Source organism: Pipistrellus hanaki, assembly GCF_964339955.1.
Source record: "Pipistrellus hanaki genome assembly, chromosome: 2".
NCBI lineage: Eukaryota > Metazoa > Chordata > Mammalia > Chiroptera > Vespertilionidae > Pipistrellus > Pipistrellus hanaki.
In genome coordinates this window covers 40,170,747-40,184,427 of record NC_140504.1, presented here as the reverse complement: position 1 = coordinate 40,184,427, position 13,681 = coordinate 40,170,747, and the positions used below count along the sequence as shown (strand labels likewise).

The 13,681-nt window shown below is 36.8% G+C and overlaps 1 protein-coding gene across 2 annotated transcripts in view; it reads right to left on the bottom strand.

The window, feature by feature from the left end:
• The window catches only part of SENP2 (SUMO specific peptidase 2), a 32,500-nt gene that overhangs the window by 5,725 nt on the left and 13,094 nt on the right, over window positions 1–13,681 (bottom strand). For both annotated transcript variants that reach the window (XM_084873497.1, XM_084873498.1), the window contains 9 exons: window positions 11,160–11,328; window positions 9,165–9,268; window positions 7,447–7,541; window positions 6,873–6,924; window positions 6,169–6,232; window positions 4,380–4,556; window positions 2,311–2,442; window positions 1,009–1,212; window positions 75–154 (listed from right to left, as the gene is read on the bottom strand). In XM_084873497.1, the coding sequence (XP_084729623.1) occupies window positions 75–154; window positions 1,009–1,212; window positions 2,311–2,442; window positions 4,380–4,556; window positions 6,169–6,232; window positions 6,873–6,924; window positions 7,447–7,541; window positions 9,165–9,268; window positions 11,160–11,328 (1,077 nt within the window). The remainder of the gene's footprint in view (window positions 1–74; window positions 155–1,008; window positions 1,213–2,310; window positions 2,443–4,379; window positions 4,557–6,168; window positions 6,233–6,872; window positions 6,925–7,446; window positions 7,542–9,164; window positions 9,269–11,159; window positions 11,329–13,681) is intronic.

The following is a 13,681-nucleotide window of genomic DNA, read 5'->3' as shown; positions in this document are numbered from 1 at the left end:
AGGATTAGACTGAAGACAGGTCACCTAACAAGAGCATAATGAGGTAGCAGTGAAGTTTTTTAGCCTTTACTTACAGGAGAATTTCACAGATCCTGTTGCCCTTCTGTCCCATAGAATCCAGATATTTAAGACATTTTTTTCTTAGGTCTATCACCTATAATGGAAAAATGCAACACATAGAAACAATCATAACAGGAGTGAGAATTTCTAAAAAAGAAAAGCATCTTTTAAAAAGTCAATACATGTACCAACATGAATGGATCTCTAAGACACATCTACACTAATAAAAGAGAAAGATGCAAATTGACCGTACCTTTGCAACACCCACCAGCCAATCAGGCATGTGTATGCAAATTAACCCAACCAAGATTGTGGGTTAATTAGCATATGCAGGCATCAAGTGGCCAGGGTGGGGCAGGACACTTGCATCATCGCCATGGCAACAATGCAGGCATTCTGCACCGCCCCAGCCGCTCAGGGCCTCTGGGCAGCATGGGAAGGCAGGACTGGAGTGGAAAGGTGGTCCCAGCAGCTAGGGAAAGAAAGGCCCATTCTTGCACGAATCTTCATGCATCGGGCTTCTAAATTTTTATTAAACATCACGGATGAGATGAGTTTCATTTCTATAAAACTTTTCTATTCCTACAGAAAGGCTTAGAAACTCAACCCCCAAAACACTAGTGGTCCTCTCAGAGTAATGAGATTTTTTTGCTTTTTTCTTTATGCTTTTACTTTTCTATAACTAACCTGTACCATCTTGTAAACAAAACTAATAAATGACCCATGTGTACTAAAACTCTTTCCTATTAAAAATGAAAGCTACTTGGCGACTCAGCGAAAGCAACTCTCTTCTATCTTTCTAAGATGTTCCGACTCAAGAACCAAGGGACTTTGCAAGTGTGCCTTTAACATACAGTATGAACTTTCACTGGACAGAAAAGTGCAGCCTTCACTATTTAAGAAAATGGTCATTTTCCAAATTCCGAACAATTAACCCTGTCGACTCACCACCAGGCTCCAATGTACCTTCCGATGAATAGGCACCAGAACTAGTTCCTGTTCAAAGAGATTGACCGCTTTGGTCCATCTTTTCACTGCTTGGTAACCCCCAGACTTTAATTTGGGATAGAAGAAAGTACTGAATGCATGAAGTACTGGATAGCCTTGTTTTTTATTTCTTTCCATGAGAAGATTCATGTAAAAATTAATGATCTGTAATACCAAGAGAATCAACTTTAGAACATGGCAAGTACATTATCAAAGCTAAGTTTCTAACCTAACTGAATTCACATTCATTAGACAGTAAGAAGCCTAGTGAAGGGAAGGTACCAGAGAAGGGGATAAAAGAACTTTCTAGGGAAGAAGATGAAATATAAAAATATTCAGTACAAAATGGGAGGAACTAAGAAGGAATGAAATTATACATTTGGGACATATTAGTAAGAGAGTCAAAAGAAGGAACTTAAGGAGGAAGTTTGCAATAATGAAAAGATGTATATAACTATCACAAAAAATATGCAGAAATATTAAATGGAAGTAAATTCTACTATATATTATATAAATTACACCTCAATTTTAAAATATTAATTCAAAGGAAATATACAACACTATATTTTATTAATTTTTTAGTGGGGGCACTTATTTTCATTTTCCCTGTATTTTCTAAATTTAATATGTAATAAACATGATAAACTTACCATGTGAAATAAAACATACTAGTATTATAAGAATTTGTTTATATATAGTCAGTAGTCATGGGAGTGTAGGCAGAAAGAAAGGCAAAGAAAGAAAATGTAGGGACTGAGCAATTGGGTAAAGGACGAACTGGAAAATTGGCAAGAACTAAAAACTAGCTTTAGCTAAATATGTAAGGACACAAGATGACAATTATTATAGGTGAATTTTTGCAGTTATCACTCAAATGAAATAAAGAAAAAGACATATAGTGTACATATAATGATCAACATATCCCTTTATTTTAAAACAGCTCCTATAAAAATTCATCTAAAATAAAATATCACTCGCTGCTTTCTTCCAGTCATCAGCTGCACCCAGGGTTTATAAAAACATTAGTGAAGACTAGTGAATGAAGTGGTGGATGAAACGAAGCACAGATGCAGAACAGGGAAATAATGCCAATTAAAGGCAGCAAATAATCAGAATTAACCCTCTCTCTACAATCCAAAATGCTTTTGTTTTAGGTAAAACTGAAAGTTGCTTTACCAACCCCTTATAATTGGGTAGATACCACTTTGGTTATGGATGTAACTGGTCAAGCATAACTTACTTCATCATTGGAAGACAACTTACTTCATCATTGAGCCAGTGAAAGTTCCTCAGGGTCTGGATATCCCCTCGGGTGATGCGCAATTTGAAAGCACTACTTAGGATCTCATCCTGTGGGCCATGGCCTAGGGCGTTACTGATTTCCTTTTCCATGTCCTGAATTAGAAAGTCCAGTGGTTGCTACTTTAATATAAAGCCATTATCAGATACTGAAAAGTATGAAACTGAAAAAGCCAATTTCACTTCTGTAACACCTGACCCTTGAGAAAATATACCCTCAAGGACTTACTAAATTAACGTATAAAAAGATTTAAACTTAGACTACAAAAGTCTTACTAATGGTTAAAAAAATGCTAGTTGAGCCGAAACAGGTTTGGCTCAGTGGTAGAGCGTCGGTCTGCGGACTGAAAGGTCCCAGGTTCGATTCTGGTCAAGGGCATGTACCTTGGTTGCAGGCACACCCGGTAGGGGGTGTGCAAGAGGCAGCTGGTCGATGTTTCTCTCTCATCGACGTTTCTAGCTCTCTATCCCTCTCTCCTCCTCTCCTCCTCTCTGTAAAAAAATCAATAAAATATATTTTTTAAAAAATGCTAGTTGAATTGTTAGCTTCTGAAAATAGTGTGTTAATATTATTTAAATTTAAGGTATAGTCTCAAGTATTCCACTGCCATTTATTGAGTACTATGGGCCAAACATGGTACCAGATGCTTGAAGTACATCATTGATTCCTGCTTATGGGGAAAATACATTTTTAAAAAAATATATTTTATTGATTTTTTTACAGAGAGGAAGAGAGAGGGATAGAGAGTTAGAAACATCGATGAGAGGGAATCATGGACCAGCTGCCTTCTGCACACTCCCCATTGGAGATGTGCCCGCAACCAATGTACATGCCCTTGACCGGAATCGAACCGGGGACCTTTCAGTCCGCAGGCTGACACTCTATCCACTGAGCCAAACCGGTTTCGGCGGAAAATACATTTTATGGGAAAGACAACGCTCAGAGAATTTAGGTTATGTGATCGAACTCATGAATTATTAACAGGCAGAGCCACAATTTGAACCCAGGAGTTTCTAACTTACTAGCCTTTGCTCTTTCACAATAACTTATTAAGAGTATCTTCATACTTTATTTCCCTTCTAAACTTTTATTGAACTGCATCAAAGTAATAAAATTAGGACACCTAGGAAATCACACTATTCATCTTGATATGAGGAGAGTAAACAAACAGGCCGAAACTAGGAAACTAGGCAGCAGTCTAGCCCTGAGTCCTTACTGAACAGATGGCTTCATCTAAAGGATTATACAGATAAATACATATTTAAGCTACAAGACCGAATCTATAAACCCGACAGAAATTATTTCACACCAATATAGTTAATATTGCTTGTCCCTACTGCACACAATTTTGTAATTTTATGGCTCTTTCTCCACCTGCATGCCCAATATATAGTAAATGATCAAGAGGTAAACTGAATAGGACTGACTACCACCTACTAAGATGACAATGAAGAAGCCAATAAAAAGTAATAATATCTCTAAATTGAACTTAAAAGTTTAAGGAAGACCTAGACTTTAAAGTTTATACCTTTAACAAATTGAGGATTGAGTTTTAAAAATAAAAGTAGGGGACGGTGGAGAAGCCAAGACATGAGCTCAACTTTAAAAATTTTAACTACCTTCATTTCCTTGTTTTCTATAAGTTTTTACTATTTTCATATGCAATAATCAACAAAGAATTTTAGTAAATCATAGTCACTTTAAACTGCAACGAACTAATTCCTCATGCCAAACCCACTCTATGTAACCTAAAATATTTTATGTTAGAAAGACTATACAAAGAATCCATTATATTCCAAGATATGTAACAATTATGTCTACCCACATTTGTTAAACACTAATATGATCCCTTAGGCCATCTTCACAGATCACTAATGATCCATGTAGCCAGTGAATGAATAGTCTGTAGGCCGGATTTCTTTCATAAATGTATTCATAACCTGGAGAAACTCTTCAGAACAGTCACTCAAGTCTTGAATAACTTGTTATTCAAAAACATGTCTCTTAATCTGAGCAACACATGAAACAATACCTCTGTAAGTTCAAGAAGATCATCTGTTCTTTTATCTCTCTCTTTGCCTGAGCAACTTTTTTCTTTTGTGTCAAGTGTTGAGATTTTCCTCCTGAATAAGCCATTGCTCCCACTGCCCAGGCGGAGTCGGGCTGACACTTCTTCGGACAGGTCAGGTTCCAACTGGTGTCCCCTCCTCTGATCAAAAAAATTTCCATATTCTATTGACTTGTTTAATACTTGTACATGTTAGCATACATAACACATGAAATATAAGACAGTGATATTATCTTGAAGGAATAGAGAATTAACAAATCATCATATGAGTAGCTTTAGCATATCTGTTCCTGCAAGAGGAACCAAACAGTGTTCAAGATGTAAGGCTCACAGGACACCTCTATTACAAAACCATGAAACAGAACACTTATCATTTTCCCTGAAGGTAAACAAGAAAAGCATTTTCAGTTCTCTTATCTGAATTAAAAATAATTTAGTTAAAAAATATATTTGAGACAAAACTGGTTTGGCTCAGTGGATAGAGCGTTGGTTTGCGAACTGAAAGGTCCCAGGTTCGATTCCAATCAAGGGCATGTACCTTGGTTGCGGGCACATTCCCAATAGGGTGTGCAGGAAGCAGCTGGTGGATGTTTCTCTCTCATTGATGTTTCTAGCTCTCTATCCCTCTCCCTTCCTCTCTGTAAAAAATCAATAAAATATATTTAAAAATAAAAATATATGTATATATTTGAAAGTATTAAAACAGCAAAATATACAATCCATAATCCAAAAAACCACTGCTATCCTTATATTAAGTAAACTTGTTCTAAAAATTATAAATTATAAAAAAATATGCAAAACATTAATGTTCACTTAATTTTTACAAAATCAACACCAATGTAATCACCATTCAGGTCAACAAGTAGCATTCTGCCAGCATCCTTCTTTATCATGACCCTATATAACCCTTAATATTGAATGTAATCTGTATTCAAACTATTTTTAAATTTTAGAAATTTACTTAGAAATAGAATTTTGAACTAGAACCACATTCGCAACATACCTAGCCAGTACTCTTTGCTCTAGCTAACTTCCAGGCATACCAGTCCTGGGGAAACCAGTAGCTGCTGGCCCTTCCCCTGGTCACAGACAGCAAAGCCTTCAAGTTCAGCAGGCATAGAAGCAGAATATGGTCTTCAAGTTATTATTACCACCACACCATCCATCCTCTCTCAGGCTTTCTGCATAGTTTTTGTCCCACAGATGGTAAATGATAATTACACACAAAGCGCTTCACTCTGAATCACCAGAAATGGGGAAGTCAGAGAAGGTAATGTTCTAAGATTTATGACTTACGACCATGGCTTAAAACTGTAACTTAGGCCCCACCGATGTGGCTCAGTGGTTGAGTATTGATCTATGAACTAGATCACGGTTTGATTCCCAGTCAGGGTATATGCCTGGGTTGTGCGCTTGATCCCAGTAGGGGGCATGTAAGAGGCAGCTAATCAATGAGACTCTCTCATCATAAAAGAAGCCAAGCAACACACATAAGGGCTGAGATGGAGGCAAATTAAGTCTCTCTTACAAATAAGGTGGCTATCACACAAAAATAAAATTCCAGCAACTCAGAAGGAAGCTATCTTCCTTGAAGTTGTATATCTTCAATGTCTGTTAATTTCTCCAAGAGAACAAGAGTTAAAAATCAAATGAACATATATCATTTTTCTTTTTTTTCATATGCACCAAAATATTAATAGTAAGTCAGGTGAAAGAGAAAAAAAAATATATTTTAACTAGGGCTTCTACTTACACCTTCATTTTCAAGTCTAATTCCAACTGTCTTTTCTATATCTGAAATTCTCCCCTTGGAACACCTGAGGGGAAAAATAGAGAGATTACAGACTGGATTATTTTATCCTGGTACATGTAAGACTAGTTTTAGAAATAAGACAGAATCATTTATAAATAAAATTGCCTTGAACTATCATCCAAATCCTAAAGCACGTAGAATTGCCTTCACTGGTCACATGCCAGAGATGTCCACCATATCACACTCTCTTCTAAGTGGCATCTGCATCTTCCAACCCCTAAGACTAGGAAATAAATGCCCACTCCCAAATTAGGGTGGGCATCTGACACAAAAGCTATGTATATACCCATATATGCTGACAGCTAATCAGAGTTGAGGAGAATTCACAATTCCCCAGACATGGTTACTCATAAATATAGCTTATAAGTAAGAAAATAATGTCAAGCCCTAACCAGTTTGGCTCAGTGGATAGGGCATCGGCCTGCGGAATGAAGGGTCCCAGGTTCGATTCCGGACAAGGGCATGTACCTTGGTTGTGGGCACATCCCCAGTAGGGGGTGTGCAGGAGGCAGCTGATCGATATTTCTCTTGCATCTATGTTTCTAACTTTCTATCCCTCTCCCTTCCTGTCTGTGAAAAATCAATAACATATATTTAAAAAAAAAAAAATGTCAAAAGAAAACAGAATGAACTGAACCATGTACCTTTTTTCACTCCTCATTGGACATAGAGGTCCCCTTGTTTCAGCAGCTCTATCTGTGAAGATGATAAAGAAAAAATAAAATGTCTTCTTTATTAATCAATATATAGCTAGAATTTCAATTTACATAGTCTCCAAAGTATTAAGACACTGATTTACACTGAAATGTTAGAATAAATTCCAAAGACATTTGGCCTCCTTACAAATCAAATTGCTTAAAAATGCATAAACCGCTTTCTTATTTAAATATAATATTGAGTGTAAATTGATGTCTGCTCATTTGGAAAACTATCATTTGGTGTCAAGGAAATTAATACACAAAAATAAATTAATTTTAGGCTCACAAAATATATACTACTATATATAAAAACTAGGAATTATAATCAAGAGGTATTTTATAAATCTGTTTCACCTTGAAATAACCCTCTTACTAAATTACTAGCACTGGGTAAACTAGTCAACACCCTGGGTCTAATAGTTTTAAGGTTACATCCTTTCATAAGTATGCCATTTATCAATTTTATATGCACATGGACTAAGTTCAGTATATTAAGAAAGAGCTAAATCTGGAAACTCACATGGTTTTGGAACAAATTGAGTTGGTCTGATTCCATGACTTTGCTCTTCCCCCCAGCCTTTGGTCTTTAATGTATCCATGTGACATCTTTGAGAACTTAGAAACACAAAAAGCAAAGACGTTCAGATACAAAAGGAAAATCTATCATCAATACTCATTATCTCTGTCTGACAAGCTTCTCCAAACAGGAGTTATTGATTGCCCTTGAGTCATCAAATTACAAGAGAGAGCAGGCAACATAGCACCATCTGGGATAAAAGGAGTCTAATCCTGATTCTAATATTTCAGTCAAGTTACTAACCTCCAGTTGTTGTTCTATTTGTAAAATTGCATGTTCTCAATCCCCAGCATGACCCCCACTGAAATATCTCATGTGATAAAACTCAGGTCAAAATATAGAAATTTTTACATAAAACACTGAAATGGATCCTAAAACAACACAGGAATATAAAAAGCAAAACTGGTTGAGGATTTTGCTGATGTCACAAAACCAATAGTTCACGAAGCATACTGCTGTTTTCAACAGTGGCTAGACAAAATGGAGAAAATATTAACATTCTGACTTACTACACTAAGAGAATTCAAATTTTAAAAATTCACAACTTATATTAAATTCCCAGACAGATATTTCTTTGTTATTTCTGCACTCAACCAGCTAGTCTTGTGACAGTTTCACCTTCAAGTTGCTGTTACATAATTTCTGGGACAGCCCTCTGTGTATTCACAATTGTTAAAATTATCAAATGTACCTCAATTCTGAGCTCACATATTTTTTGTCCCCTTTTTATAAGGCCAGATATCAACTCCTCCTGTCATTCTCATCTTTTGCTCAAATCGTTACAATATTAATGAAGAGTCTTATAAGAAAAACTTATGACCTATGTGACTTTAATCTTGTATTTAAAGTGAAGGGTGTCCAATTGTGCTAAGATGTAATCACTAAGATGCCTCAGGAACTTGTATATCAGGAGGTAGGGAGATAGGGAGGGAGGGAAGTAGGAAGGAAGGGAGGCAGGGAGGGAGGGACATGCAGGAAAGGAGGAGGGGGAAAGAGGCAGACAGAAAGACAGAGACAGAGATTGTGGAAAATGGGAGTTGAAAAAACTCTATGCTTCATGATTTCAACCAGTGATTCCACTTTTCTATATCAGAGTGTTAAGTCAGTACACTTGAACAAGGATGCTAAAGCTAACAGAAAACTATCCTATATAAATAAAAGCCTAATATGCTAAGTGTCTGGTCATCCAGTCGGCCATTCAACCAATCAAAGTATAATATGCTAATGACATGTTAAGGCCATTTAACCTCCTGCTATGACGGCACTGACCACCAGGGGACAGATGCTCCAACCAGTAGATTAGCTTGCTGCTGGGGTCCAGCCTATCAAGATTGAATGAGACAGGCTGGACACTCCCTGGAGCCAACCTTCTGCATCCCTCCCTGGCCCAGATCATGCACTATGGGGTCCCTCAACCTGGCTTGCACCTCTTGCAATCCGGGCTGAGGGACCTCCTCCAGCCCCACCCCTCCCCCAGCCCTGAGTGCACTGGGCCTCTAGTATTTATTCTATATAACCATTACTAGATGACAAATTACAGGGATAGTTCTCTCCATGTTAATCTCTTTTCCCCCCCGATAAAATCCTTCCTACCAATTCCCTCTCCAAAAGAAGGAAAAAAGATGTCTGGCAAAGCATTGATCTTGTTAGCTCATCTTTACCTATGATGAGTTGAAGTGACAGGAGGAACAGAGCTTCCATGAACACCTTCTTTAAGTCGCTCCAATAACCTTCGGTACTTCTCTCTTTCCTCTTTTTGAACACCCTTAATAGAAGAAAGCATGTTAGATAACTTCTAGCACATTAAACATAAACGGTAAGTAAATCTTAACAGGTCATAGATGTGTTTTATTGATCAGTACGGTGCTCTTTAAGTTTATTTTTTTAATGAGGGGAGTGAGGGGTAGTGGAGGGAGAAGAGAAAGGGAGGAGGAGGAGGGGGAGGGAGAAGGGCATAAATTTGTCTTCCACTTATTTATGCACTCATTCATTGGTTGGTTGATTCTTACATGAGCCCTGATGGGATCAAACCTAAGACCTTGGCATTTCAGGAAGACGCTCCAACTGAGTGTCAAAATTTCTTTAATTACCAACTTTATAAATTGAAAATATCCAAAAATCTAGCCTCTTTTAAAAAACCAAATCAATAATCTGGAGCTATATAGGGCTATTCCCTTTAGATGGCCCATTCACTATAGCCCATTTCACTCATTTACATCCTCTCCTCGACCTGGGTGGCTTCTGAGTTTTTGACAGTAGAACTAGGTTGACCAAAACCTCAGCAGAATAATCCACTTGCATATTCAGAACATTCAGCTTCCAAATGGGACTGGTCTCACCATAGTCACCAATGACGCTGTATGGCCAGATCCATCAGATACTTTTTCAGCCTTTATTATATTAACCTCTCTCTTTAGCATCTCACTCTGATAACCTTGCCTTGGCCTCCTGGACAATACACTCTCCTGATTTCTTCTTATCTTCTCAATCTCCATTGCAGATTATTTCTTCTTCTGCCTGTCCAAAATGCCAAAGGTCCTGCCCAGTATCTCTTCTCACACTACATTTTCTCCCTGAACAATGTCTCAGCTCTCTTAATTAATATAACACCAATATTCAGAATATTCAGAAATGTCTTCAACCCTGCCTTCTTCTCAAAACTCTGAGCCAGGTCACTTTGCATGTTCCACGGGCACTTTAAACAATGTCTAAAACTGAATTAAATTCCCCCTAACTACCCAAAGTATCTTGGTCAGTGGAACATATTTCTCAAGACTGAAATCTGGGACTCAGGCTCTTCCTGCTAACCTTGTATCACACCTAACCAATGAATATGTCCTTGCTAATATTACCTTCTAGTATTTCTAAAATATATCCTATGTATTCCCTATATGTGCTCAGTTTCATTTCTGACTTCTCACCTAACAGGTATTGAAAGGCTATTTTATTATACCGCTCCTTAAAACCCCCTCCAGGGCTGCAGTCCTTTTCCTCTCTCTGCCTACTTCTGTTTGTTCAGTACAACTATTTATGTATAAGGTCCCAGAGGCCAGGGACCATGTTTTATTCCGTTCTAATTGCTGACATTGGGCACCCAAATAAGTATTTCTAAGATGAGCAAAACTAATTGGCTCAGAGAACCATGTAGCAATAGGTGATGGTCCTAGGGAATGCCAGATACAGAAATAATTCTAAATGCTCCAGGTATAAGTGAAGACTTCAAAGGGAAGTGAAGAGAATCTTGTTGATGAAGATATCATGCTAAGTGCCCTGAAAAGGGAAGGAAAGAGTAGGCATGTACACCATTGAACTTCTCTCATTTAGTCACAGTTATTACATAAGCTTCTAAAAGAAACAAGATAAAACAATCCAGGCACCCAAAAAGAACCCATTCTCTTTTCCTAACATGACTCCTTTTTCTTTCTTATAGTGAAAATAATCTGGAAATTGACTAATTACATACATACTGAATATTTCTAGAAGTATCAGAGTCAAGGGTGGTAGGGTCAGGTACGGAAGTGAGACTGGGACATTTATAGTCTCTGTACACCCTTTTGTACCTTTTGAGAATTTTATACTATAGTACATATATTACTTATCCCCCACTCTGAATTCATAAAACAGTTTTCAAAAGACATCAGACCGGTAGTGCTTACCTCCTCCACAGTACAATGGGGACGCCTCAGACCCTTGCCACCCTCTTCAATCATCATCTCTGTTACCACCTGTTCCTGAGGTTTCCACATTAAGGAACTCTCTGGATTGCCTTTGCTATGGCGGCGGCCACTTAGTCTTCTATTATAGCCTTCTGGGTTCAAAGTAAAACTGAGAGACAGAAAAAAAAACAAAAAAACAACAACGTGTCATCAAACTGCTTAAATTGCTGGATTCTAAGCTTCAGATCATTCTGTGATTAGGCTTCCCAGATTAAGCTTGTTCCTGGCAATTCAGACAACTAGCATTCACAAAAGTTAGATCTATCTCTCGAGTAGAGGTAGCATTAGACTATGGAACATGTATTTCCAGTCACCAGGGCTCCTACATGAGAGCCTCTGCCTTCTTCCTCAAGCCCAACTTTCCAACCCCAACTCTGGAATCAGCTCCCCTACTTCACATACCTTCCCCTTGGGCTGCACTCTCCCTTTACTCACTTGGTGTCACTGGAATTAATTATCGTGCGATTGTTTAATGTCTATTATCTCACACCAAACTTTAAATTTCATGAGACAGAGATTACATAGTTTCATCACTGGATCTCAGAAAAGGATCTAAGCTGAAAGGCACTCGATATTTGCTGGATGCTAAATTAATAAATGTAAATGAATAACTGCTAAAGAAATGAAAGCCTTGAAGCCCCTAGTCATTGTTGCTGGTGGAAGAGCCTGCCTCTCCTACATCACCAATAATGGGACAAACCGACATCACCCCTTGCTGATGTAATGCTTTAAAAAGGATACACCACATGTATGATATTTTTACCAAAAAAAAGGTTGCATAATCTAAAACAAATCATGAATAAGCATCCGACAAAATTAAAGGACATTCTACAAAAGAAATGTTTTGTAGGGTGGGGTGAAAGTAGGTTTACTGTTGTGAGGATGCAAAACAGAGTTTATTATTATTTATTAATTACTGTACTATTTTCCAACCAAAATAATAGATGCCCCACCCTGTACTCTTTAAAAATATCCTGCTATTAAAGGAAGTCTGAGGAGTTTTACAGATTAAAAGAGATCAATAAGACTAAAAATTAAACGTAATGCATGATCCTACACTGAATTGTGGATCAGAAAAAATATACTCTATTATGGATAAATTTAAATAAGACTAATAGTATTATATTAAATTTTCTAATTTTTTAAATCTATGATTACGTAAGTAATTGTCCTCATTCTTAAGAAATAAAGCACTGAAGTACCTATGATTAAAAGGACATGAGTCTAAGACTCTCAAATAGTTGAGAAAAAAATATTATGTACATATGACAGAAAATGATAAAGAAATTGGCAAAATGATGAAACTGGTGAATCTGGGTCTTCCTCTTCTAAAAAAAAAAAGACAAAATACACAAAAACAGCCCTAACTGGATTAAGAAATAAGCCTACAATTACAGCAGGAAACATCAATACTCCTTGTTCATCAATCAATAAAAAAGTTAGAAACGAGTAAGACCTGTAAACATCAACAACTTGAGCTGACATTTATAGAACACTCCACTCAACATTCTTTTCAGGTGCACACTGGACATCATCCATACAGACCATATTCTAGGCCACAAAACAAACGCTAAAATTTAAAAGAACTGAAATCACACTAAGTATATTATCTGATCACAATGTAATTAAACCAAATAACTAAAAGATGTCTGGAAAGTCCCAAATATTTGGATATTAAACAACAGAATTCTACACTTCAGAATAATCACGGGTTAAAGAGAAAGTACAACAGAAATTAGAAAATATTTTTAAATTGAATAAAAATTAAAACCAATTTTTCAAAATGAATGGGATGCAGTTGAAGCAATGCTTATAGAGATAATTATAGGGTTAAGTGCTTAGAAAATAAGTTCACCTCTAAATATTCAAGTAAGTATCTCCCAAGAACAAGGACATCTTTTATATAACCATAATAGTCATCAAAACCCAGGAACTTTAGCAATGACACAATATGTAATATGTAGCCACATTTAAATTTCTCCAAAGACATTAAAAGTATCCTCCACGACAATATTTTTACTATCTTGAATCCAATGAAGAAGCTCACATTGCATTTAGTTGTCATGTATCTTTAGTCTCCTTTAAACTGAAAGTTCTTTAGCTTTTCTTCATCTGAAAAATATAGGCCTTAACCAGGTTTCTTATTCTTAGACTCTGATTGATTTTTGCAGGAATATGAATTAACTCATGTCTTCAGCGCAATCTATCTGGAGACCACAATGTCTCTTTGTCTCACTGTGGATTGCTTTAACTTTGTTCCTTTCCTTAAGGTGGAGTTGTCAAGCAGTTTTCTTTATCCTAAAGTTATTATTTTCCCTTTATAATTAATAAGTAATTTGTGGGGAGATATTTTGAGTATATATAAGTATCCCATTCCTCATCAAACTTTTACTTACTAGGTTCAGCTCAATTGATTCCTATAATATCAATTACTATAATAGTTACAAAATGGCCGTTTTCTA